At 41.9% G+C, this 27,653-nt stretch overlaps 1 protein-coding gene across 1 annotated transcript; it reads left to right on the forward strand.

The window, feature by feature from the left end:
- Positions 1-3,066: 3,066 nt before the first annotated feature.
- On the forward strand, positions 3,067-26,968 carry CLDN18 (claudin 18). Its single transcript, XM_045856520.1, has 5 exons — positions 3,067-3,350; positions 21,073-21,237; positions 21,844-21,961; positions 24,923-25,033; positions 25,997-26,968. The coding sequence occupies exons 1-5, from the start codon at positions 3,131-3,133 to the stop codon at positions 26,166-26,168; spliced, it is 786 nt and encodes a 261-aa protein (XP_045712476.1). The 5' UTR covers positions 3,067-3,130; the 3' UTR covers positions 26,169-26,968.
- Positions 26,969-27,653: the final 685 nt, after the last annotated feature.

The raw sequence follows: 27,653 nt of genomic DNA on the forward strand, positions 1-27,653 counted from the left end.
GGGTGAGGGGAGTCAAATCTATCTGTTCTTTTTTTATGGTGATTTTTATTATGATTCTAGTTCCTCCTTTTGTGTCTTTAACCAATATTATCTGATTTTCTTCTGCAGTCTATTATATCTGTTTGTTAATTCTTATCTTATTTGCAATCAAGTGGCGGACTGGAGTCAGCTCATGGGAGCTGATTCTGTGCATCTCTTTCCAACTTGGTATCCAAAGTGATCTCACACTGCTAGCTTGAAGTCAGGCACGGTGAGAATATTTATGTCAGGGAAATTGGCAAATGCCATATGTCAGTGATTTGTTTTTCAAGAGTTGGTTTACCAGTAGGTATACCATTGTTTATAAAGGATTTTGTATTTTGAGTTTTGAATTCAAATGTGACAGGGATTTACGTGTATAAATCCTATTCAACCTGCATTGAGGGTTTTGCAGTTGCCTCTGCTAGTCATTCCAGATGTGTTATCAGCCTGGCATCATCTTTTAATGCTATTTGCTTAGTGTGGGAGTTTCAGGACCATGATGTAGGCTGTGTAAATTCAAACCCCAGTCACATGTGAAACAGAGGCTCATGGTTCATACTTTCAGAAGACTTTTTCTTTTTTCCATATAGGGACCAGGTCAGACTGAGCCTAACAAGGTTTCTTGTCTTCTCCCTGGGCCAGAAGCTGAATTTTAAATTGGTTTTCAAATTATGTTCCCTGATGCTCTAAGAGATTCTAGTAAGTTATCCAGGGAGCAAGAAAAAGTGGGCACTTTCTTCCATCTTATACACCAGAGTAGCACGACCTCCTCCACTGCTCAGGCTGTCATGCAAGTCTACAGACATACAACACACATTTTTCATGAACATGACATACTGACCCTCTTGACATTACCACAAAGAAAGGGGTTTCTCATTTTTAGAATTATGAAATTTCTGAGGTATTCCAAACTCCTTACTATAAGAAAAGGGCAACTGAGGCACAGAGGTATTAACCAACAATGTATAATAGTTCTGTGAGTTGGTAAAAAGAGTTGTGACTTGAATCCAGGTTCAAAGTAGGTAGGATAATATTTAGACAAAAAAATTTTAAAGCCTTTCTATAATTACAAACACTTGGGATGAAAAGTTAAGCTTTAGTTCCTGACTGATGTGAAGAAATATAAGATTGATTAGTCAGTCACCAAAGCTTTTTATTACATTACTATCACTTTGCCCTGGTAATACAGTCATTGATAGGTATCCACAGAGGTTTGACTCCAGGACTCCCATAGATACCAAACTCCATTGGTTGCTTAAGTCCCTCATAAAAAATGGTGTAGTATTTGCATATAATCTATGTAGATCCTCCCATATACTTTGTTTGGTGTTTTTAATTTAATCTTTATTGTATTTTTTCCATTACCATTTAGTCCCCTAATACTGCCCCCCCACAGCAATCACCACACTGTTGATTCATCTCTATAATTATAACATGTAATGCAATGTAAATGCTATGTAAATAGTTGTTATACTGTATTGTTTAGGGAGTAATGACAAGAAAATGTCTGTATAGGTTCAGTACAGACACTACCATGATAGGCCTAATTACATAGTACACATCAACAACAATGTAACTATTTTTTCTGAATATTTTCCATCTGAGATTAATTGAATCTATAGATTTGGAATCCACAGATATGGAGGGCTGACTGTATTTGCTATTATTTTCCGACTATATTGCCACACATTTAATGCTTAGCATTTCATGTGCATAATCACATTTGATTCACAAAACAATCAGGAAGAAAAAATGGTTATCTCATTGTACAGATGAAGACAATGAGACTCAAAGAGGTTAAGTGATTCAGCTGCTGTCCTGCACAGCTAGTCAGCAGTGGAGTGAGATTGAACCCAGGCTGTGTAGCTCCAGAGCCCTGCAGCCTTCGTGTTGCTTACCTTTGCTGCCTTCCCTCCTCCGTGGTCTCTGCTAAAGGCAGAGTCAATGCCACAGAAACTGCAGACAGCCTGACTATGTTAACTATTTGGTCCCATCATATAAGTGCAGTTGATTATTTGCAGATTCAAATTTGCAAATTTACCTACTCACTAAAATTTATTTTAACCCCCAAATCAATACTCAAAATACTTCCTCAGTCATTGTTGAACACGTGCATGTGCAGAGAGCCAAGAATTTGAGGTGCATTTGAGCTGCCAGAGGTGCATGTTCTCACCTAAAGTGGAACCAGGTGAAGCTCCACCCTCTTGCTTTGGCTCTCCTACTGTAATCAGGTGTCCTTCTCACAGTATATTTAGTGGTGTTTTTTCACATTTTTGTGAAATAAATCTCTGTTAAAAGTGCTGAAGTGCTGTCTAGTGTTTTCAAGCACAAAAAAAAGCTACTATGAACCTTACAGAGAAAAGCTTGTATTAAATAAGCTTTGTTCAGAATTAAAGTTATGCTGGCAACTAGTTCAGTGTTAATGAATCAACACTAAATATTAAATTGGGTATCTTTAAATAGAAACATATATAAAACAAGATTATTTATTTATTGGTTGATGAAAATGTGACCAGAGGCTCACAGGAACCTAACCCTATATTTCCCCTAGGGGCTATGAGTCAGTATTTGCTAGTTTAGTGTTCCTGGTGACTCTATAGAACATATCTACCATGATTAACAAGAATCACTGTGCTTCATCCTGCTTAATAATCAGTGTTGCCTGTTTTTTAATTAAAGCAGCAGTGGCACCTTGGAAGGGCTACAGGATGAAGCCCTTTTATCTCCAAATATTTTGTGGCTTAGCACCTGGAGGCCGTGCCTGGCCAACCTGCTGGGCCTTCTAAGCAGTGCCCTCTGCACTTGCTTTACCCTCTATAGAGGGGAACCTGGCTAATCAGGAAAGAAACTCCCTGAAAAGGTAAACAGTGAGGAGAGTGTACACATGGTGGAAAACAAATGGGTCTTGGTACCATGTTGTGGAAATTATCTCGCATAGGCAGATAAAGGAGCAGGTGAGCCCAGGTGGCACTGTTGAGTCCCCTCCTCCATTTCACGGCCCATTCGTGACGTAGGCACCAGCCTTTGAGACAAAACTCTATCCCTACACTTAACACTCTCAGAACTGGCCTTTCTCGTGTGGTGCTCTGTGTCAACGCTGCACCCCACCATGGCCGTGACTGCCTGCCAGGGCTTGGGGTTTGTAGTTTCACTGATCGGGATTGCGGGTGTCATTGCCGCCACCTGCATGGACCAGTGGAGCACTCAGGATTTGTACAACAACCCGGTGACAGCTGTATTCAACTACCAAGGGCTGTGGCGCTCCTGTGTCCGAGAGAGCTCTGGCTTCACTGAGTGCCGAGGCTACTTCACCCTGCTGGGCCTACCAGGTAAGGGCTGGTAACTGGCAGACTGGGGAGGGACACCGGGCCTCTGCCTGAGGCGCCACAGAGGGACTGCTGGGAAAGGAGGAGCAACAGCCCCCACCACCAGGGTAAGAACAAGCCCGCAGGAACCTTAGGGAGAAGAGCTTTCTGGAGCTGTCAGAGCTCCCATTCCCCTAACTGGATGGTGCCCAATTCTTCCCAAGGAGCCTAATTTTATAATAACTTCTATGTGAGCCATGGAATTGAGTCTCAATCACCCACAGTAATAAGACTCAGGAGGCCCAGACTTTAGCCACTTCCTTTTTCAGCCCTAAGATTTCTCTTCCTGAATTGAGGACTGTGAATCCATCTCCAGGCCCCCTCAGCCTGGGCCCAGCTTCCAGCAAAACCTAAGCACATAGCAGCGGCAGAATTGGGGCAGAGAAAAAGAACTGAGTACTGTGTCTCTCTGTGGTAAGCTAGATGGAGTCCTCCTCTGTGGCTCCTGGCTCCTGACCTGCAGAAAATATTGGCCACATGGAACAGGACCCAGGGCACCCCCTGCATAGAGGCCTCTGTGACAAGTGAACTCTGCCAGGTGGGCAAAGGCATATGGATTAGGACATCCACCTCCCCAGAATGGTGCACTAGCCACACAAGGATTGTGCGCTTGTTTGCTTAGTAAACTAGTCATTTTTACTTGAAGAAAAACTCAAGTCTCAAAAGTGCAAAATGTTGAAAGTATCTTTCACTCAGGTAACAGAGTAAGGTGAAGTATAAACTTGTCATTTTTATTTTTTAGTTCTTTGTTCCTTCCATAAATATATATATCAAAGTCTTGAGAGGGAGATTGATCTAAGGTGGTGTTGCAAGGAGTATTAGGACTAGAAAATTGGGCTTTCCCCTCCAGACACTCGCCATTTGACTGTAAGGTCAAGACTTAGACACGCACAGGAGGTGACAAGTGAAGGCATCAGTCACAAAGTGATTCGTCTTTCTAGACATTCCACCTTATTGATGGGAATCTCACTGCAACTTCAGGATTCTATGAACCTAAAACCCACCCTCAATGGGTGTAGTGAAAAAAAAATCGTTCAAATACTGCTTTTGGGAATAAAATTTATAGAAAAAAATCTAGTTCTACATAAAATATTTTTTTTAACTTCACACCATTTGACATATTAATTCCTCTCTTAGGAATCTACCCCATAAGAGTAATCAGAAATTCTGGCAAAGAGCTGTGTGAAAAGTATTGAGCCTAATATTATTTTTCATACAAAAAGAAAAACAAACACTGGGTGAGGTATAAGAATAGATGCTGCTTGTTTGTTTATTTCATTTTTTTAGGTGGGTGTTAGGAATGGGTGAGAAAGGTGAAGGGATTAAGAAGTATAAATTGGCAGTTACAAAATAGTAATGGGGATGTAAAGTACAGCATAGAGAATATATGGTCAATAATATTGTAATAACTATGTGGTGTCAGCCAGGTACTAGACCTCTTGAGGGGGTGGAAATCACTTCTTAAGTTATACAAATGTCTAACCATTATGCTGTATTCCTGGAACTAATATAATATTAAATGTCAACTGTAATTTTAAAAAATAAAATAAATTTTAGAAGGAATAGATGATGTTTAGATGAATAATAATACTTCTCTGTAATGGAATACTATTATACTCATATTAAAATACTATTTTGTTTGTATCAAATTAAATGATTAATATTAAATATATTAAATGATGTTTACAAAGAGTTTAACTGCACATGTATGCAATTAAGTAAAAAGAGCAAATCATCAAATGGTATAATGTCTTAATCAGGTAAAAATTATATACAGAGAAGGGCCCTGGCTGGAGTAGTTCTGTGGTTTGAGCATGGGTCTGTGAACCAAAAGGTCATTGGTTTGATTCCCAGTCAGGATACATGCCTGGGTTGTGGGCCAGGTCCCCAGTGGGGGGCACATGAGAGGCAACCACACATTGATGTTTTTCTCCCTCTCTTTCTCCTTCCCTTCTCCTCTTTCTAAATATAAAGAAATAAAATCTTTAAAAAATTATATACAGAAAAGGGATAAAAAGGAAGTATTCCAAATATTTTGTCTAGGTTTTAAAATTATGAGTGATTTGTTAAAATTATCTCTACTTCCAAATGTTCTATTATGAGCACCTAAAGGTGGATTAGAAATTAGGGATGTACAGGGTGGGGCAAAAGTAGGTTTATAGTTGTGAGTACAGAAAACAAAGAATTTAGTCTTGTATTATTATTTATTAATTATTGTATTGTTTAACAAACAACTGTAAGCCTACTTTTGCCCCCCCGTACAATGTGGTAATATACTTTTTAAATTAATAGATGGATTGGTTATTTTTCTTACTAGATACTAAATCTACTCCTCCCATACTCTACTTTGCCACTTGACAACTAATTTTGCTTAATTACTATGTATGATTTTATATTTATAGTTCTAAAAATGGTAAAGCAAAAGTGAAGGAAATGTTTTCTCCATTATCAGAGAAATAATATGAGCTCCTGGAAATTTATAACTTGAAATGGTACTGCCAGGACCATATTTAACTCTGAATATAGGTATGATTTTCCCTATGAAGTCAGTGAAACATTTTGTTCCACTTTAAAGGCAATTAAACAAAGTTGTGCCAACACTATTACAATATTGTTAAACAGAATCAGACCATAAATTATTAATATTTTAGAGATATATTTAATATATTTTAACAAAATATATTGCCGTGAACGAGGAAGCCAGCTTTTCCCCTGTGGACCACATTCACTTTTTGGCAGTGACAGGTAGGGCAGTGACCCACTCGCTTCAGAGCACAGAATCTCACTAGGAAGTGAAAAATCCCATCTTCCAGATGTTTTAAAACGTGTCCTTATTTATTTCACATAAAAAAGTGTGTAGACTTATAATTCCTCTCTACTCATGTAACATTCTGCCTAAGTAGAGTGGCTTTCATCTACTCTTTAAATTAACTTTTTCTTCTTCCAAAAAAATAAACTCGCTGTTGACATTTCAAACAAGAAAGCTTAATTCATTATACCTAAATATTTAAATTTTGCATAAAAACATTTGTGTAGGGAAAAGGGAGTAAGACTAGATAACTTGTAATAAACTATTTTTAAATTTTTCCTTCATCGATTTATTATTTTGGTGGTATAATCAATTGGGGGGATTGTTAGACAAATGTCATAAAATAAACAACTTAAAACCAAACTCTCATAGATCTCTGTTTGAACAAAAAGCCCATGTCTTGGTTGAAATAAGAGTACACTGGACTTTGTCCACAGAAACATTCCTGAATTATTCCATTATTTCCCAAACTAATTGGTCAATCTGTGTCCACCAGCAGAGACCACAGTCACTTTTTCTAGTTGCCCCCTCCCCACCTTTTAGACCTGGCCTTGCAGCTCAGTTCAGGGGATACAGAGCCACTAACACTATCACCTACCATATTTTTCGGACTATAAGACACAGCATTTTACCACATTTTTTGCTTCAAAATTTTTTTTCCTGCTTTCTTCCTCTAAAACCTAGGTGTACCTTATGGTGTGGACCCCAGATGCACCTAGGTTTTAGAGGAGGAAGATAGGAGGAAAAAATCTGAAGCAAAAAGTGTGGTAAAAAGGTGCATTTTATAGTCCGAAGAATATAAGTCATATATGACTCTGGCTTACTCTCTACTTTTGGGTTTTCTGGCTCATGCTTTGTTCTCTACTAACCCTGACCACAGAACCTAAAGCAAGGTGTGCAGTTGAGGAAAGTGTTGCCTCCATTCAAATTAGGAAGGAGACCTTCCATATTTGCTTTCTGTATTTGCTGGGAATAAAGCCGTGAGAGCAGTGGCTGGGTACACCCAAGATAACATTGAAATGTCCAGATGCTCCGCCTTGTTTCCTGGAGAACTTGTACAGGTTAGAGATTGGGTGTATGTGTATGTGTATTCAGGGCCTTGAAATTCAGATTTAGAGAAGATCTAATTAAAATGTACCAGAATTGAGAGGCAAGACACAAATGACCCACAGGAAGCAGCAGAACAATGAATTCTCTAAAAAAATCAAACTGTGTAGACAAAATGCAATGGCTGATCTCTGGCTAAGTCTTTCTTTCACATGATTATATAATTCCTGATACTTTTATCAATTGCACTGAAAATTTTTCTGCAAAATATAGAAGACAAGTATGTGAGACCTGAAAGGGCTCTGAAGTGTCCTAGTTTAGTCCCATATTACAAATGAAGACACTGACTTTCTTGAGTTGGGCAGTTTACCCCAAATTGCCCAGCACACCACATTGTTTGTACAGGGTCAGGAGCAGATCCTAGGTCTGTCAGTAACCCGGGCAGGGTCTTTGGTCCAGCCAGCCTGGGTTCTTCCTCTGGCCTTTGTGGAACCTTCTGTGACTGCCTTGTGGTCCTCATGTGGTTCTGTGGCACCAGTGAAAGGATGAGAAGGAGGTCAACAGGATGCCTCGCACCTTTTCATCCCAATTCCATCACCTTCGGACCAAGAGCATATCTCTAGGATTTGGCTTCCTATTCTGAAAAGTGGGGACAACTTCGTCTGCCCTTGGCTCCCCATGTGGAAATAGAGAAAGAGCACAAGAGAGGAAGTTGAGGTAGGAGCTCCACCTTTGCCAATTTAAAGCATCTGTGGTTCAATGCATCTGAACAAGTTCTTTAATCTATTTGTACCTACCTCACTTGACTCAATGCCCCCCAAAAATACCTGGGGGGAATATAACACCTGCTCTATTCATCTCTGTAATATTAAAATAAATATGAGTGAAAAAGTTGTTAATAGTTGTGAGGAGAAAATGTGGAGGTCTTGTTTAAGACGAAGGTTCCTGGGGCCATCTTTTTAAAGTGAGGTCAGCCAAAGGGGTTTCCCAAGATGAGCGGAGCCTCATGGAAGAGCTGTGGGGGTTCTCCTCTGTTCTACTCTGTGCTGGACACATCAGCTTTTCCCCAGATGGTGGCGTGCTCCAGACAGAGCCAGAGGGTGTCCACTCAGCCCGCTCTGCACTCACACTAGCTGGGCCAGCGCAGATCAGCAAGACAAGTGCCTCTTGGAGCCGCTTCCCTAACAAATGAAAAAATAATGCCCTTGAACCAAGAGTGAAACTGAACTATCTAAGGAAAACACTGTGAGCAAACACCAAGAGCTGAGAGAAACCATCTGATTAGAGCTGCTCCCCTCAGGAGCACGGTAGGACCACACCTTCCACAGGAGGAAGGTGGCAGCTGGTTCCAAGGCGACAGCCAGAGTGCCAGAGGCAAAAGCCATGTCCACCACCACATACCAAGTGGTGGGCTTCCTTTTGTCCATCCTGGGTCTTGCGGGCTGCATTGCTGCCACAGGGATGGACACGTGGAGCACCCAAGACCTGTATGACAACCCTGTCACCTCCGTGTTCCAGTATGAAGGGCTCTGGCAGAGCTGCGTGAGGCAGAGCTCAGGGTTCACGGAATGCCGGCCCTACTTCACCATCTTGGGCCTTCCAGGTAGGTGCTGAGCAAGACCCAGGGGCCCCACCAGGTGAGGGCAGGAAGGAGCTATGAGTTTTCACTGCAGCCAGGAGGACCTCGGAAATGACCACAGGGACTGAGTCATGCTTCCACCTCTAGGAGTGACCCTTGCAGAGTACAAGGCGTGGATAAGAAGAGTTGGCCTTAAGTCAAAGAGGGCGATAGACGTAAGGGAGGAAATCAGAGAATTCAGATTAAGTCAAAAGAATTGGTAGTAAAGATGCGGGTCATGAAAAGAATGGGTCTATTGTAAAGGCATGCTCATGATACTAGAATAGATCAGTGTTCCTCAAGGAGAAAATTAACTGTGTGCATGTATGTGCATGGAGCTTGCTTCTGCCTGCACATACATGGGAGTAAGGCAGTAGAATGGTGAATATTTTCTTAGAGCTAAGTTTTTTGAGAGCTAGTTTTATTTCATTTTCAATTCAATTCCATTTTTCTTTGAAAAGTTGGATCTCTGTAAGTGCTAAAAAATATTACCATTAAATTATATTCTTTTTCTGCATTTGTGAGTTCTGGTAGGCACTCCTAAAAAAACAATGTATGTCAGAATATAGTTATAGAATTATAATCATATTATAATAATGTCAGAATATAAATATAATTATAAAAGTGGCATTCTTTCACCCCTGAAGATAAACTAAATATGTATCATAGGAACTTTTCAATCTGGCTATTATGGGAGCTCTACTTGTGTTTTTAAAAAAAGAAGAAGAAGAAAGTAAAGAGAAGAGAAAATAAAACAGTGGCTCCAAGGAGTGTCCAGGGTGAGTTTGGTAAGGAAAGGAAAATGGTGTTGGGTTTTGTCTCTCTAAAACAAACACCTTGTGAATAGGTAGATGGAAATAAATTTGCAATGAAACTGTTAAGAGCCTGTGAAGCCCTTGAAACTTAACTGTGAAAGGCAATTTAATTAATTCATCTTTATTTTCAGAAAAAAGAGAAGATGGGTGACAGAATAGAAAAATTGGCTTAGTTAACCCCATATTTTGGAAACCACTCATACTGTAGGACCAACAGGGCCACAGACTACATGAAACACCTGCTTGGAGAAGCAGAGGAAGAACCTGGCCAGAGGGAAAAAAGAAATCCAGTGAAGGAGGGATTATGCTGTAGTGTGGGAGGAGAGGTCAGAAGGGAGGGGGAGATGCAAAACCATGGATTGTTGAATTGCTGGCTACACTTAATTTTAACATTTAAATGAAGAAAAAAGATTGATTTCATACCCAAAATTAAGGCATGACATCCCATGACTTCATGCTCAATAACCTCTTCTCAGAGGCTTATCACATGTTATCGATGTCTTGCTCATTCTTTATCTTTCCATGTGTGGAGTTCCCAGATATTTCCGCTCTGAAATGACTAAGCCTCATTGCTACCAATATCATTTGTCTTTCCTATTTTACCAGGGGAAACTCTCCTCCTCTCCCACTTGACATTTCTACTCTCAGTAGAAAAGATCCCTTCCTTCTCTCCTGTCCAAGGCCGACTTCTCCACCAGGGCTCTATAGGCCCCACACCATCCTGTCTGGTCATCTGGCTGATCAGCCCCTCTCCTTCTTGCCTCTTTCACCTATCCTCCTCACTTATGCTTATATCTTCCTTCCCTTGAAAATCTTTCTTTGATTCTGGTCATTATCAAGTTCTGTTTCTCCTGGATTGCTGACTACCAAATTAAAAGGCTAAATTTGTCTACCACCTCTCACTCTCAGCCTTTTTCAATCTGGTTTCTATCCTTCATCTCTTTAGAGTGTTTGCTCTTTTGATGGTGACAGGTTTGGCAGAATTTCCCAATCAACAACTTCCAGTCCTCAGTTCTTATCTCCCTAGATATTTCAAAAACCCAAACAGCTCTCATGGTCCCCCATTCCTAGCTTAATCAGGTGCATACATAACAGCCTTATAGCCAGACCCTCCTACATCCCTCACTTACCTTCCCTGGCCTATCGCTTTGTATTCCCCGGCCCCAAGCCTATGCTTCTCCCTGTCCATTTACTATACTCTGGGCTCTGACCTAGATACCCATTTCTCCCACTGCCCAAATGCCCCCCTCTACCACCCCAACTGTCATCTCCACAAATCTTCCCATTGCAAGGTCCAACTCAAATACCACCCTTCCCTGAAGCCTCCTCACATCTCTGTGTTGAACAGCATCCCACAAACCTCTATACCAAACCCAGAGCACTCTGATAGCATTGAGCATATACCCTTCTCCTGACTCTGTTCACAAATCTGAAAAGCTGAGGAGTTCCAGGCAGCCATCACAAAGATGTACCCCAGCCTTGACCATCTGGATCAGGGAAACACAATTCCACCAAAAGCCAGGGGAGACATTTCTTGGGACTTAGTTGGAGAAAGGAGATACTTTAAATATTTGATCATTTGTGGCCACAGAAAACAGTATGAATTTAAAATAGCCAGTACTCATGTAGCAGGAGTGACTACAGTGTAAATTGGCATCCCAAAATGCAAATATTTGTTGGATGTCTTATGATTTGGCTGGCTGAAATAAGAGATGGCTGGAAATATTACCAGGAGGAAAAGGATAAAAAGAAAGTAAAAAAACTGAAGGCAGGAACATAAGGAGATAAAATGACCAGGGATGAGGCCAAGGAGGTCTTCTGGAAGCTTGTGGGGTTCCCAAGAGAGCTTAAAGGAGTAACATTAGCCAGACAGGACCCAGCACCCAGAGGGAACTCAGCCATCAGAAACAGCAGCTGAAACATTTTCTTGAGCATGACAGGGGACCTAGGGAAGACAGACCTGAAGCAGAGGAGCTGGGTGAAATGCCTGGAGATAGGAATGGAAGGTTTGGGGGAGTTTTTAATCCAGTTCCCACAGGAGTACCACCCGTCAGCAGAGAAGTAGGCCTTAATGTGCTATAAAGACATGAGGCAGATAGCATTATAATACTTCAGTTAATCATAATAACCACTACCAAGTATTTAATTTCTCCTAACTCTAAGCTCTTTTCTTGCAAAATCTCAGTAAACTTTCATTCACTGGAACTTACAGCCATAGAATAATTTAATTCCATTCAACTAGCTATATTGTATAACCTACAAATAGATAAATGAGGTAAACGGTATTGGTAGTAGGATTGTTTACTTGAATATTACCAGCTGTACATAATTTATAGCCCAAGATTCCCTCAATGTATTCCAAACAGTCAATGCAGCATGTAGCTCTCCAAGGACAGTGCCCAGAAAAGAAAACAGCTACCAGTTAGAGGACTGCACCTTGACTTTCCACTTTAATCTTCACAACAATACAGGGAAATACATATTAGCTTTATTTTTACAAAAGTGGAAACTGAGGCTCAGAAGTGGGACAAGGTAAAAAACATGCCTAAGCTCCATAGATAGAAGATGCAAAAGCAGGATTTGAACCCAAGGCTAAAAAACTTCCAAGCCTGTGTCCTTCCCTGCCCCATGGTCAGGCTCTCTTTCTGTGTTACAGGTAGAAGGGGCTGCCTTTAGTATTGAAGAGATTGGTCTGGGCTTGAGCATAATGAGAATAAGGGTTACAGCAGTAGCCTTGGCCCATTTATAGCAATATCATTAACAGTACACAATTAGGAGGTCTAAATTTAAAGAGTGGAGGACTTGTGTGTTATTTCCATTTCTCCTCCCTGGAGACAGTGGAAGGAAAAAGCAAATGTCAGTCAATGAGAAGGTGGAGAGGAGGCTAAGAGACCTGGCAAACTCATGTCTGTGGCTCCACGATGATGTCATAGTTAAGTAATGTTTTTTTTTTCTAATGTGTTTGCAAATATTTGGACTGAATTCAGTGCAGTGGCAGGCCCAATGGCTAGAGACAGATGAGTTGGAATCAAGGGCACAGCTTGACCACCCACCTCTCTTGACCTTACTTTCTCCATCTGGGAAATGCCTCACAATCTCATATGTAGACATTTGTGTGAGAGTGCTCTGTGACCCATTTACAAGCTCTTGGTCTTTAAATCATTAAATCATTACTTTTGGGTCTATACCACAAAAAGCTCTCAAACATTTCATCTTTCAGATTTCTTCTCTAAAGTCAAACACCTTTTATGAATCCAAATATCCAAAGTAAAGATTACTTAGGGTCTTTTTTTCTCCTTTCCATCCCTCATTCCACCTGTGTTCTAAGCAGTTCACAAGTTCTCAGCCTCTTTGCAGACACTGAAGGTCTTGATTTTTTTTACACAACTGCCTACATCTATGTGAAAAAAAAAAAAAACAGGCACTGGAGAGCTAGGGACTTTCCCATCAACCTGTCAATCACATTTACACACACAGGAATGGATTTTAACAAAACCACATTTAACCCAGAGAACAATCCCATAAAATGGAATTCTTAAGAGAAAAAATATGAAAAAAGATTGAAACTGCTCTTAAGAATCTTTTCTAAAGGAGCTGCCTTGTTTGTTTCTTCTTACTATTGGCTGATTTTTTCACATAAAGTCTAATGCTCATGATCCTGTGAAACCAACTTGTCTTTCTCTAATGTCTGCTAGAAGAAACTGGCCTTAGGAGGGGAAGGGATTACACATTAGTTATAAAGTTGAAATTAGATCTGGGGAAGCCCCTTAGGCTTGGTCAAGCTGTGTTTTCTTTCTCTCCCTGCCCCAAAGGAGATGTTTTGGCCTTTTTAAATATGTAAACAAACCCTTAAATGTGTACATGCTGTTGTACACTGAAGGAAATCTGATGGAGAGCTGAAAGCATAACTACAAAGCCCAAGATAACCAGTGTGTTCATTATAAAAATGAGGCTGCTTGCCCTGATTTTTCAATGGTCGGGAATCAGAATGCCTCCTCAGCTTGTGGTTGTGGAAGTTGTTGCTTTGATAGGGGGGCAGCCACCTATGAAACATCATGCCCTAGCACGCACTAGTCACTGGAGGAGCATCATTTCATGGTGGGGACAACCACTGTCAGAGTTACATAGCTGGACCCCACCTTAGAGGTGAAAAGGAAGGACAATGAAGACAAAAACCACCTACACTGCCTCACCTATCATTCAGCTCTCCTGTTCACTGCCACCCAATCCTGAGCCTGTTTTCCCTGATCTTCCTTGCTCTTCATCGTCCTTGATCGTCCAAGCCCTTCTCTTCCTTTTTTTCTTAAATCTTCTTTCCCTATTGTCCTTCACACACCTTCACCCATGGCTCTTTCTTTTTTCTTTTAAGTATACTTTACTGATTATGCTATTACAGTTGTCACATTTTTTTCCTCCCCTTTATTCCCCTCTGCCCTGCACCCCATCTGCCACCAGCATATCCCCCTTCAGTTCATGTCCATGGGTCATATATATAAGTTCTTTGGCTTCTCCATTTCCCATACTATTCTTAACCTCCACCTATTTTCTATCTACCATTTGTGCTTCTTATTCCCTGTACCTTTCCTTCATTCCCCTCTTTCCTTCCCCACTGATAACCTGCCATGGGATCTCCAGTTCTGTGATTCTGTTCCTGTTCTAGTTGTTGTCTTTGTTTGTTTTTTTTAGGTTCAATTGTTGATAGTTGTGAGTTTGTTGTCATTTTACTGTTCATATTTTTTATCATCTTCTTTTTCTTAGATAAGTCCCTTTAACATTTCATCTAATAAAGGCTGGGTGATGATGAACTCCTTTAACTTGACATTATCTGGGAAGCACTTTATCTGTCATTCCATTATAAATGATAGCTTTGCTGGATATAGTAATCTTGGATGTAGGTTCTTGCCTTTTGTGACTTTGAATGTTTTCCAGGCTCTGCTTGCCTGCAAGGTTTCTTTTGAGAAATCAGCTGATTGTCTTGCAGGAACTCCTTTGTAGGTAACTGTCTCCTTTTCTCTTGCTTTTAAGATTCTCTCCTTATCTTTCACCTTGGGTAATGTAATTATGTGCCTTAGTGTGTACTTCCTTGAGTCCAACTTCTTTGGGACTCTCTGAGCTTCCTGGACTTCCTGAAAGTCTATTTCCTTTGCCAGATTGGGGAAGCTCTTCATTATTTGTCCAAGTAAGTTTTCAATTTCTTGGTCTTCTTCTTCTCCTTCTCACACCCCTATGATTCAGACATTGGAACATTTAAAGTTGTCCCAGAGGTTCCTAAGCCTCTCCTCATTTTTTTGAATTCTCGTTTCTTCATTCTGTTCCAGCTGAATGTTTATTTCTTCCTTCTTGTCTAAGTTGTTGATTTGAGTTCCAGTTTCCTTCCCTTCACTGTTGGTTCCCTATATATTTTTCTTCATTTCACTTTACATAGCCTTCACTTTTTCCTCTATTTTGTGACCATACTCAATCATATCTGTGAGCATCCTGATTACCAGGTTTTGAACGCTCTATGTGATGGGTTGACTGTCTCTTCATTGCTTAGTTCTATTTGAGGGGTTTTGATCTGTTCTTTCATTGAGGCCATATTTCTTTGTCTTAGCACAGCTTTTACATTGTAAGGGATGGAGTCTTAGGTATTGGCCAGGGCAGAGCAACACACGTTGCTGCATTGTGGCACTGTATGTGGGTGGGGGAAGGGTCAGAAAGGGAATAATGCTGCTTGCCCAGCTTTCAGCCAGCTTTCAGTCATTTTCTCCACTACCCACAATCAAATTGGGCCCTTCTGGTTCTGATTCCTGGGTAGGTGGGTTTGTGGGTTTGTGTACGTTCTAGGACTCTGTGGGTCTCTCCAATGAACTCTCCTGTGACGCTGGGAGTTTCTCCTGCTGCTGCAAGCCCCATGGGTTTTTACAGCCAGAGGTTTTGAGGCTTTCTTTCCCCATGCTGGAACTCTGGGTTGCATTGTTTCTCTTACTCCCCAGTTGATCCTCTCAGTTTATCTACATGCAAATGTGGGACTTTCTGGTCCTCTAGCTGTAGCCTTGCTGTGCATCCTCTCTCCCCTAGCTGCCTCTCTCCACCCCTCCTACCAGTCTGGATGGATTTTTCTTCAACTCCTTGATTGTCAGCCTTCCATACAGTTCGACTTTCTATCAGTTCTGGTTATTTTTTGCTTTTAAATTTGTTGTTGTTCTTCTTTTGGTTGTGCAAGAAGGCCAAATGTATCTACTTATGCCTCCATCTTGGCTGGAAGTGATCCAAGGCTTTTTCAAATCCTCAACCATTCATTACCACGTGAGAGGATTCACATGATAATGATTCAGGTTTGCACACAGTACAAGTCAAAGTCATGTGGGGTTGGAGAGAGGTAACTTCTTTTTAGAGAAGGGAAGGGAACTAATATTTACTGAGACTGGCTTAGTTTTATGCTGGTGCTGAGTAGCATCCAATCCTCACATCAGCTCTATCCCACTCTAGACTTTAGGGAACTAGGCTTTAATGAGGTTAAATGACTTCCCTAACAACTTACCCGGCATTACATAATTCTGTAGGATTTCATAAAATACAAGGACCTCCATATTAGTTTCCTGGGATCTATGGAAAATCTAGGCCTTCTAGCTTATTCTGAAGGGCCTTGCCTCTGAGGTCTGACCTCAGACTTGCCTCCTCTGGGTTCCCCTCCTTTGGACTCCTCCACCAGCTCTTCCTGCTCCAGTCTGAGACCTAGTTCTATCTGAAGGTATGGGTCATTTCCCGTCCCTACCCCTCTATCAAAGGCCTTTGGTTCCTGGTGACTTGCTGTCTCATCAGCCCCACCCCTGTCCCCCAGCCATCTCAGTGATGTCAACCACTGGGAACTCTTTCCTCTCAATTCCCCACCCTCATACCTCCTCCTGAGCCCTCTTGAGGTCTGTTTTCCCAAAGTATTCCTTGCAATTTATGTATGGGAATTAACTGTAGGAGTGGGAGGTGGGATAGGTGGAGGAGGGCAAAGGGAGAAAAATTTGGAGAACTGTAATAGAATAACAATTTTAAAATCTTTAAAAATACCCTGGCTGGCGTAGCTCAGTGGATTGAGCACGGGCTGTGAACCAAAGTGTCGCAGGTTCAATTCCCAGTCAGGGCACATGCCTGGGTTGCAGACCATGACCCCCAGCAACCGCACATTGATGTTTCTCTCTCCCTATCTCCCTCTCTTCCCTCTCTAAAAATAAATAAATAAAATCTTTAAAAAAAACTTTAAAAATATAAATAATTCCATGAAAATCTCTATGGTTGAGGCCAAAACATTAATATTTTTTGAAAAGTTTCCCCAGGAGATGTTGAAGTGCAGCCCATGTTGGAAACCACACCTGAGATCAACTTGTCTGTCACTTCATTTCAAGAGAATAAGAAATTTTGCAACAGGGAAAGAACACTGAGTCCCATTTTTCTGTTTGTTTCTGTCAACCCTGAATCCTTCCCACCCTTCATGTCTGATAATGCCCCATTGTTTACTGGAAAGAATGCTGTAGTCACACCTTCGGTGCAGGGAATCAGTCTTTAGAACCCATTGACTCACCTGTTATCAGCTGATAAGCCTATGCCTCTTGCTCAGAATATTAAATAAGAGACAGAATAGCTAAAAGAGAAACCTACCTCTATTAGGAGTAGTTTCTCTGGTTACCTCTTTATGGAAAAGGAATAGAATTCCAGATCATAAGATCTTCTAGCTGGAAAGAAAGTTCAGGTCACCACCACATATCTCCATGGCCATTACTAGACATAGGGAGATTATAGCAATGAGTGGTGGAGAACATTTTCTCCTACTTCCTGGCATCTGTCTCCATTACAGCTCCCACTCTCAGAAAAAACTCCTAAGGGGTCTCCAAAGCATGGAAGACCTTGGTCCATCCATCCAGGCTGAATTGTGGCTCTGGTGGTGGCCCCACAAGGTATAAACAATGTTGTATCTTTTCCAACTATAGGCTAAAAAAAAAAGAGATAGGAGTAAGCTAGAAGGAGATCCCAAATATGAAAAGGAGCTCAATGTCAGGATGGGCCCCTGGTTCAAAAGAGGTGCCACTGTTCATCAGAAGTCCAGGGGTCAAGAAAGAGCAGGAAAGAAATGAGGACTTGTCATGCAAACCTGACTCAGTAGATGCAAGAGCCTAAGGCAAAGGCTGGCTGGGACAAACTGGCTAGGGTTCCACTAGCTAGGGGCTCCTATCTCACACTAGCAGCAACTCTCCACATCAGGCAAGGTCACAGTGCTTTCATCTCTTTTCTCCATCACTTTCATTTCTCTCCACCTGCCAGCATTCCCACCCTTCCTATCCAGCAGTGTCAGGGAAGGTCACATACCTCAGCTATAGCCACAGCACACACGTCATATGTTTTCAGGAACAAATATTAGAAGCCCACTCAATCAAGAGTCCCAGATGATTGTAATTTTTCATAAAATGAGGAAAAGACATTCTTTATCCTAATTGGTTAATTATTATTTGTTGGTGGGTTAGCTAGTTAGGTGGTTGATTCATTGATTGCTTTTTTATTGTGTTAATCAGATGTCTTGCCAAGCGCTTCTTAAAAGGGATAAATAATTTGATTCTCTGGATAGTTTAAAGCTTAAAATATCAGAACAAGAGCAGTTTTTAAAACCTCTAACAGGTTCCTGGGAAGATTTGAAGTTTATAAGAGGCCCATGGGGACAAGGTGGAGGGAAAGTCAAAGACCTTCCCTCTTCTCATATGTCCTGTTTCCTAGTAGTAACACCCAAAAACAGAACAGCTTTGAGGATATTTCTTGAAGTCTGGGGCTGTCCCACAGATGTCTTCTCTGTACCTGTCCTGAGCTACAGGTTTATGATTAAACTGTGTGTGTTAAAGAATATTAGAGCCACAACACAACTACTGTTAGAAAGTGGTTCTATTATGATTACATTGCCAAGATACTCCCAAGATGAAAAGAAATTTGAGGCTCAGAATTTCCAATAAAAATGTAGTCTTCTCATGTTATAAGCTGCTTGAAGGTAGAGACTATTTCCTATGAAACTTTATACCTCCTACAGCATCAGCAAAGGGTTTTGCAGAGAATTTGAGCTTTAAAATCCTGATGAATGAATGAGTGACTCCACGGATGAGCATATGAATGTGCTGTTTCACTATGAGAGTATACCAACATGTGCTAGATGAATATAGAAAGATGTAAATTAATACACAATAGGTGATACATGCTTGCATTTGCCAATGAGGGAATGAACAGGGTATTTGTTCCCAGTATCCTATGGGCCAGCAAAACCATTGGGCAAGGCTTGGGAGGTCACAGGTGACAGACACTCTAGAGCTCTCCTATATTAGGAATGGATTCAAGGGCCACTCCAGGGCCCTCGTGAGTTCTCTTTGCCTTAGTGGGGTTACCATGGCTCTAGTATCATAGTTCAGTTTGCAAGTCCAAGATGACACTGTTATCAATACTCCCAGGAATGGTCGTATTGGAGGACTGATCTACCCCATAAACCAACACATCTACTCTGGAAATATGGTTGCTAATAGGACCAAGACTGATAATGGCTGCTTGTAGAATTCTTTTCCCAGGAGAGAAGCAAAGATAAAACCAGAATTTAATTTAGAGAGAAGGGAATCAGCACCTAATGAATGGAGGTCGGTGGCGCAGACCTAGAGTAGCTGGATACCATCATCTCTACACAGGGAGATACCTGGGGGCGGGGAAGCCTCCATTCCTCAGATATTGCAGAAGGCTCCTTCACAAATTCTGCATAATCTACATATCTTTTTTCATTGTATTTCATTAATTGATGATTCTTTCATCATGATAAATTGCTTTATGATACATACCTTAGAGTCAATATTGGCCATACTTGAGATGGAAATCTTCCCAAAGAGATTGGAGAGAATTCCCTCCCAGGTCTCCCTTATCTGCAGAATCATGTGTATAAATAATCTTCTGAGACAGCTTATTCCTCAGGTATACTTTGGACAATATTCCTTTACATATTCTTAGCATTCTTTTTAGAGTATGACATTTTATAGCCAAGTCTCCAAGTTTGGAGGATACATTCTGTTAGGAGGATATGGATCCCTCTACCTTGATGAGAGCCAGACCTCTGCTGGGTTTTCCAGAATAAGGTACCTCAAAGTAGTGCATGATGATGAGAAAATAACTGTTTGGACAATTCTGGGTTTGACTCCATCTCTCCTTTTCCCTTGCTCTGTGTCCTTGAGTAGGTTACTTAACCTCTGAGTCTCAATTTCCTCAATTATAAAATAGAGGCAATAATATTACTTACATTGTAGGGCTTTGGGTGTGGATTAAATTTTTTACTGTCTGGAAAAGCTCTTAACAACTTTCCATCAAAAGCAGAATTTCTATGACAACTAGAATAGGGTGAAGCTTTCTGCTTTGTGTCACACAGTTCTTCAGTCCTGCTCTACTAAAACTCCTCATGCTAGGGCTCATTTGTCTTCCTTTTGTAAGATTCAGTATGCTTACAGTGGATACGGTTACTGACTGTCTTTCCCCACTTCAGTAGAAGCTCTATGAGGGCAAAGATCATGTCTGCCCTGTTAATTACTGCCACCCCATGCCTACTCATGGGGCTCAGTAGAAAACTGTGGAGATCAGTCAATGCACTTTAAGGGCACCTTAGAAAACATTTTGGATGTGTTTGGAGGGGATGTCACTACAGGAGAGTCCCAGCAGGCCCTACAGCTTCCACTGACTGCTGGAAAGGAAACTCCTGGTAAACCGTGGTCATGTTGAAAGACCTGAGATCCATATACTGTCTTTTATATGTATCCAAAACCTACAGCTCACCATGACCTTAGTAGTCTCTTTGGAAAGAGGCAAAAATATAGTAGCCTTATTAAGTCACTTAGTGATCTTGCTTTATTTTTTGCTATAAATAAATACTGGGTTTTCCTAAACTGGACACAACTATATAATACATTGAGCACATGTGGAAAGACTACAGAAGATAGATGTTTGGGTTAGAAGTCAAAGCAACTCAGTTTTACTATAAGATCTACCAATAATTTTTAATGTCACCTTAGTCATGCCATTACCCCTTCCTGGTCCCCAGAATACCAAGCTTTAAAATAAATAAATGAAATAGATAAATTCCATTGGCCCTCCCAGCTCCAGCTGTCCATAATTTTCTCATTCTACAGTCATTTCCATGCATGTCCTCCATCAATCAGAAGATTGCAGGTGATGGTTTTGCAATTTCCACAATTCTGTATCCCTTGACAATAACTAGGTTCATGTCACAGTGTATGGACTTGCTGTTCCTCAGAAGTTCAGTGCTGGTTGGTTGTTGTTACCTGGTTTTATTAAACCGGGACCTGATCAATCATGCTGAGATGATCTTGTCTGTCTGCTTGTGTCTTGCCCCTTGTCCCACAGCCATGCTGCAGGCGGTGCGAGCCCTGATGATTGTGGGCATCATCCTGGGTGCCATCGGCCTCCTAGTATCAATCTTTGCCCTGAAGTGCATCCGCATTGGCAGCATGGAGGACTCCGCCAAAGCCAAAATGACACTGACCTCTGGAGTCATGTTTATTATTGCAGGTAAACTAGGGCCTGGGTTTCTGCTTGTCAAACATGCTTCTGGGAATGTCAAAGCAAAATTATTCTGGCAAAGGAAACACAGCTTCTCCCTGCTGAATGTGGTTTGGACACAGTCCAAAGCTTTTCCTACTGAGATTCAAGATCTGAGTTTACAGCCCACTGACACTACAGAATGATCATGAGTGCTAAGGTCTCTCTTAGCTGCCACCCTAGTCCCATTGTAAGAGATTTTCAACCCTAAGGTAGTCATGTGACTCAACCCTTAAAGGCATTATTTTGGTAAGATTCTAGAAAATGATTTTAAGGGATGAACTCTTGACATTGTCAAAGAACCAAACCCCCAATGTTTGTATTTTAACCATTGGTCCCAAAATACATGAAAAATCTCTTTGTACACATATACAAATCCTTCCACATTTAGAGACATAAGAGAACCTAAGCACCTAGCATGATATCTAGCACATAGTGGGAATGCAATAGTCAACACTTATAGGAATGGAATGTTCTGTGGCCTGCTCATCTAAACTCCTTTAAGTATACATTGCCTCAGAAACATTGTGATCCCTTAAAAGCTAACTCCAGAGTTTTCTTTTTCTTGGTCTACAGGTCTCTGTGCAATCGCTGGAGTGTCTGTGTTTGCCAACATGCTGGTTACTAACTTCTGGATGTCTACAGCTAACATGTACACCGGCCTCGGGGGGATGGTGCAGACTGTTCAAACCAGGTAACCTCCTAATCTAGGTCTCAGGCTTCTATGGGGAATACTGTTATAAAAATCTGATTAGACACGTATGCCTAATGTGGCTGTTAGGGTCTGAAATAGCAAAGATTTATCAGAGACAGCCATGCCATATTGTAAATCAACAATGATCTGTAAATTCATAACCTTCATTTCAATGAAATATCCTTGGTGATATGAGTTGAGGCTGATCTGATATTTGCATTGAAATACAGCAACAGTTCTCAATATTTATCTAACACTCTTACACAGGCCCCATTGTGGTAGCAATGAAAACAGGCACTATTAACTGAGGCATGTAAATGAGCATCAGCCCGCATCTTTGGTCCATGATGGGAACCTGGCTAGGGACAGGTAAAGCTTGAATAAAAATGAGCAAGATGCAGTATAGGTGCAAGATGCAGTAAAGTAATGTTTCATCCTCATTCGGCTTGATTCTTTCCCTCATTCATTAATTCATTCTTTCCACAAATGTACTGAGCACCTGAGTGCTGGGGATAAAGACAAGGTCCTCGTTCTCATGGAGGTTATGGTGTAGCAGAGGGAGATGAAACTTCACTATAATTTGGTGTCTGAAGGAAGGCAGAACTTTTAAAAGACAGAAAAGCAACCCTAACATGTGTATTCATTTAGCCACTTCAAAGGGACATTTCTCATAGCAAGAAGCAGCAGCAAAGTCCTGAAGGAAAAAGATCTTGTTCTGAAAGAGCAATACAAACATTATAGCTTAATGACCCATCACCTGTGGGGTAGATATACTTGGTATTTCTCCAGCTGCACCATCATGGGATACAGACAGGGTATAAGGACAAGGTAAACCTATTTACTCTCTGACTCCCTGGAACTCCTGTCCGCATTCACATCTCTGCTTTGCTTCAAGAATGAAGATCCCTATAGTTGCCCTTATTCACCTCCATGGTCCTCCCATGTCCTCTGGGTGACAAAAGCAACTTCGAAATAAGCTGGAACTTGCCCAGTTTTGGCATAGAAAGTCCCATTTCCTAGAAATCTTTTCTGTCATAGACAAATTGGAAGGGCCCACCTTGTCCAAAGTTTCTATGTGCCTAGTGTCACTGTCCCTGCCCAGAGGAACCTCCTACCACCCACCTGACACCCAGTGCTAAGTGTCCATCTCCCTCTCACACCATCTCCCTAGAACCTGCCCCTCTCCCTTGGGCAGCCACCTTCAGTCCTGAGATTGATACCAGAGGATTCTGACTGGCCTCCCTGAACTTTTTCCTCCATGGATGGGCAGTGTTTTTATTGTGTCTTTTTATCTTCTCTGCACAGACAGCACAGCTGCCAAGAAAAATCTTGGCAGGGTTTTGATTCTGGTGCCTTATTTAGTCCCAGCATCCCCTCTTCCTGCCCCCCAACTCTGCCATTACCACTTTGTGTGTAACACTGGCAGAGCCTAAGCCCTGGACCAGAGCTACAAACTGCCCTTTCCCTGTACACATCTTGCAAGGTGTTTCATATTAGCCTAACATCTCATTTTATAACCTGAATTAATTACTTACTTTTTAAAATTAAAAGTGTCTCAGGTTGGGTTACTCAGAAAGAGATGGTGGGAAACAGATCCTGAATATCTGTGTATGAGTGATTTATTAAGGACGGGAGACCGGACAAGGAGTGGGCAAGCAGGACAGGGAAGGGGGCGATCTCAGATGAAGTCTTGGACTCAGCCTGGTCCTAGAAAGCTGTGGGGTCTTTCATGCCTCAGCACCGTCAGCCTCTGTGCAGGTGGGGAAAGTGACTCCAGCAGCTGAACCAAAGCCAGAACTCCAGGGAGAGTCACAGGGACAAGATAGCGAAGGCAAAAGAACGCAGGAGCTGGGGGCGAGACACCGAAATGGCTAAAGGGACAGAGGGGACCTGGGCAGAGCACCATTGTACCTGCTAGACTGAGATTTCATAATAGACACACACACTCACACACACATCTGGGGTTTTTTTTCCACCTTCTTATAAAAAGAAAAATCATATCTGGCAGCACCGGGCCCTCATTCCCTATGGCAAGAATCTCTGCAGCTTAGAGGCAGCTGCCCTTTGACCAGGGCTCGCACTCCCCAGGTTGCCACAGTCCCCACACCGCTCAAGTGCGCAACTCTGAGGTCATGTCTATGGTGTACCCCCCCACCCCCATATAATAGAGTTAAGAGAGTGAAATATTTCCTTACATGCAGCCCACTTTACTTATTATTTAAGTCTCTTACCTGTCCAAGGTAGGTATATAAGTTTGTTAACCTTGGTCAAGAGTGTCTAAGTTGAAGGAGAAAACCTCACTCCTCAGGCACATAGGACAGTATAGTTGAATGATTAACGGTGAGGGCTTTGGCGGTAGAGTGACCTACATGTGAATCCTGGCAATGCCATGTCCTTCCAGGTCTTTGGAAAAGTTAATTAGCCTCTCGAGCCTCAATTTCCTCATCTGTAAGATGGTCATATCAATTTAGTTCTTTATGGAGACAATATTCTCCCCGAAGGGATGGTGGCCAGGATTAATGGAGGTAGATGAGATGAATGCTTCTGGGCCCACGGTGAGAACTCAAGGGACCAAAATTCCTTCAGAAATAATAACTCAATACTGATTCTCTCCAGCTTCTCTGGTTAAACCATCAAGATACTCCCCTGTGGTGATAGGGAGGGAAAGGGAACTTCCTGAGATGTTTCTCTGAGATTAGAGATCTATAATTAATTACATGCCTTGGTGATCTAAGAGGTCCAAGAATCCCCCTGCTGCTTTGCTAGCTAGCCTCAGTGCCAGTGCTGTTCTCCAGGGCACCTGTTCAGTGGCCTGTGACCCAAAGGTGTGTGTGTTCCAGGGGCAAGGGCAGGGCTAGGTGTGGAATCCAAAGGGAAAACAGGACAGGCATGGTCAAGTGCAGTGGGTGGAACCTGGAGAGTTGAGTCGACCACATTCATAGCCATCATCTCCCCACTCAGGTACACCTTTGGATCGGCCCTGTTCGTGGGCTGGGTCGCTGGAGGCCTCACACTCATTGGGGGCGTGATGATGTGTATAGCCTGCAGGGGCCTGGTGCCCGAAGAAAGCAAGTGAGTCTCCACATCCCAACACAATCAGACATTTGATCTGAGTCCATTTTAACGTATAATTTGCAGCCAGAAGGATTGGTCTGGGCATATGGAATAACATTGTTGAGGATGAACTTTTTCTTTTATGAGAAACACATAAAACAGAACAGGAGTATTTCCTCCTGAGCTGATTTAGGTGTGATCCTATTTGAAGGGGAAAAAAACCTTCCCTGGGTTCCCTCTAGCTCCAATATTCTGTAGCTCAATGGCTCTCAGCTGGGAGCAATTCTTCCCCCAGAGAATGTTTGGCAACATGTGAAGACACTTTGATTGTTACATCTTTGGGGGCCGGAGGAATAGGTGATACTAACATCTAGTGGGTGGAAGCCAAGAATGTTGCTAAACATCCTACAATGCACAGGCAGGCCCCCACAACAAAAAAGCATACGTCCCAAATGTCAACAGTACTGCTGTTGAGAAACTTTGCTGTAACTCCATAAATGGGCTCAGAGATGGCATACCTGGATCTCAGGCTGGTTCTACTGCTAATTAGAACCCTGCAACCACTAGAAAATCATTTGCCCTTTCTGGACCTCTGTTACCTCATCCATCAACTGAGCAGATTAGAGGACATGGGCTGCACATAGGTACCTTACAGCTCCCAATTCTATGATTCCTTGGCATAACCATGTTCCCCTGGGCATTGTTTCTGGTTCAGCTTCACTTTAATTGATTAACAGAGGGAACTCACTAGTCAGTAACTACCAGCTCTAATACAAAGCAAGAAATTCTGCTCCACTGCAGAGGTCCAAAAACGAGTGTTCCAAAACCTAGAGTGACCATTTCTCGCAGTTTGCCCAGGTGGAAGGGTTTCATGGGATACTGGACTTTCAGGGCTAAACCTGAGACACTCCGGGGTAAGTGAGGTGCTTTGTCCTCCTACCAAATACATCTATGGTCATGTAATGTTTCTTTTTCTTTCAGCTACAAAACTGTGTCTTATCATGCCTCAGGCCACAATGTTGCCTACAAGACTGGAGGCTTCAAGGCTAGCACTGGCTTTGGGCCCAGCACCAAAAACAAGAAGATATATGAAGGGGGTGCCCACACAGAGGATGAGGGACAATCTCAACCCTCCAAGTATGACTACGTGTAGCACTCCAAGACACCTCATCATGGGCAGAAGAAAACCCAAATTAGAGCTCACCCCAAAACAAAGAACATTTTACCTTGACCCCTGATTGTTTTAGACTCTCTGATGAAGTTAGGAAAGCCTTCATTTCACCTGCAGTGAGGCCAGATGGTTTTAGCCAAATGGCTCTGCCTCTAAATGTTCCATCACAAAACAGCTGAGCTATCAGATATGATGTAGTGATCCTCTGTTTCTCTTTTCTTAATATAACCTTCCTAATCTGATGATAGAATGTGGTTTGAATTCCTATCAGACACTTGAATGATTTAGATAGACTCTCCCTCCTCCTCCTAGCCAATATCTCATTGATTCTGTATTTCTCAGCTCATCCCCCAGAACAAATCTGAAAGGGAAAAAAGAAAGTCTGTCAAAAAACATCATTTCCTGCTATTTGATTTTTGCATCCCCACGCCCCAACTTGGCTACTAATAAACACTGATTGAAGAGGTGAGAGGGGGGAATTATTTGTAATGTCTCTAGCCCATTATCCAAGTTTTCTTAGGCTGTGATCATAAATGTTACCTGGACCAAAGTGTTTCAGGTTGAGGAAACCAGACTTTCCATATTTTTGCAGGGGGGTTGGGAGCATCTGCTAATTCCAGCAAGACTCTCCCAAGGGTTTCCTGAGCTCTCCACTATAGGTCCTTGTTCTGTCACAGGCCAGAAAGTATCCCTAGAAGAATGAGAAGAGGATTTTTTGGTACTCTAAATATATTTTGTATTCTCCATAGAGTTAGAATAAATAATGTCTTAGTAAAATGATACACTGTCTCTGTGAATTTGCCTCATTCCTATATATAGATAGAAGAAAATGAAAAACTAATTGCTTTGATGTTGTCTATATTTTCCAGTGTAAAAAATCATACTTAAGTCCAAATTTCATAAAATGCTCATTGGTCATAATTCCCTTTGAAGTCTCCAGGACTTGGATTATAATGATAGAGTCAGTGTAACCCATGTAAAAACCAAATAATGGAACACAACGGGTCCTTGGAAGTGATGTGAAACTAGTTATTTTCTTGAAAAGTGATGAGCCTGAACTCAGTGTTAGGTATCCAAGTGCTACATGTCCACACTCTCGGGGCTGCAGGCCACTGCCAGCTGACAGCAGACGTACTTGGCACTGTTGTGAGCTCTGTTACTCTGAGAGCAGTTCTTGTCACTGAATTCACCTGGAGTGGTTAGACCACTGAGTATTTAAGAACCGAAAGCTCTCTGCAGCCACGCACCTGTGTTTACATCACTGCTGCAGCAAGGATCCCATCCCAACACCAGAGCCAGAATAGGCCCCGTGGGAAACTGAGGTATTTGGGGGATGGGAGGAGGGATCTGACCATTGAATTATTGTTTGGCAGGGGGAAACATCCTCACACCAATAGATCATGTAAAAGTGACCTCCAAGGAGCTGGGTGAATAGTCATAGGAATCTTAAGTCTGGACAGACTATAT

Source organism: Phyllostomus hastatus, unplaced genomic scaffold, assembly GCF_019186645.2.
Source record: "Phyllostomus hastatus isolate PE091 unplaced genomic scaffold, TTU_PhHast_1.1 phas_scaffold_129, whole genome shotgun sequence".
NCBI lineage: Eukaryota > Metazoa > Chordata > Mammalia > Chiroptera > Phyllostomidae > Phyllostomus > Phyllostomus hastatus.

Bases quoted from the DNA above. Each gene is read 5' to 3' on its own strand.
- CLDN18 (XM_045856520.1), top strand. From the start codon at position 3,131: ATGGCCGTGACTGCCTGCCAGGGCTTGGGGTTTGTAGTTTCACTGATC. The intron at 21,238-21,843 runs GTAAACTAGGGC...CTTGGTCTACAG, and splicing joins AGTCATGTTTATTATTGCAG to GTCTCTGTGCAATCGCTGGA. The intron at 21,962-24,922 runs GTAACCTCCTAA...CTCCCCACTCAG, and splicing joins GTGCAGACTGTTCAAACCAG to GTACACCTTTGGATCGGCCC.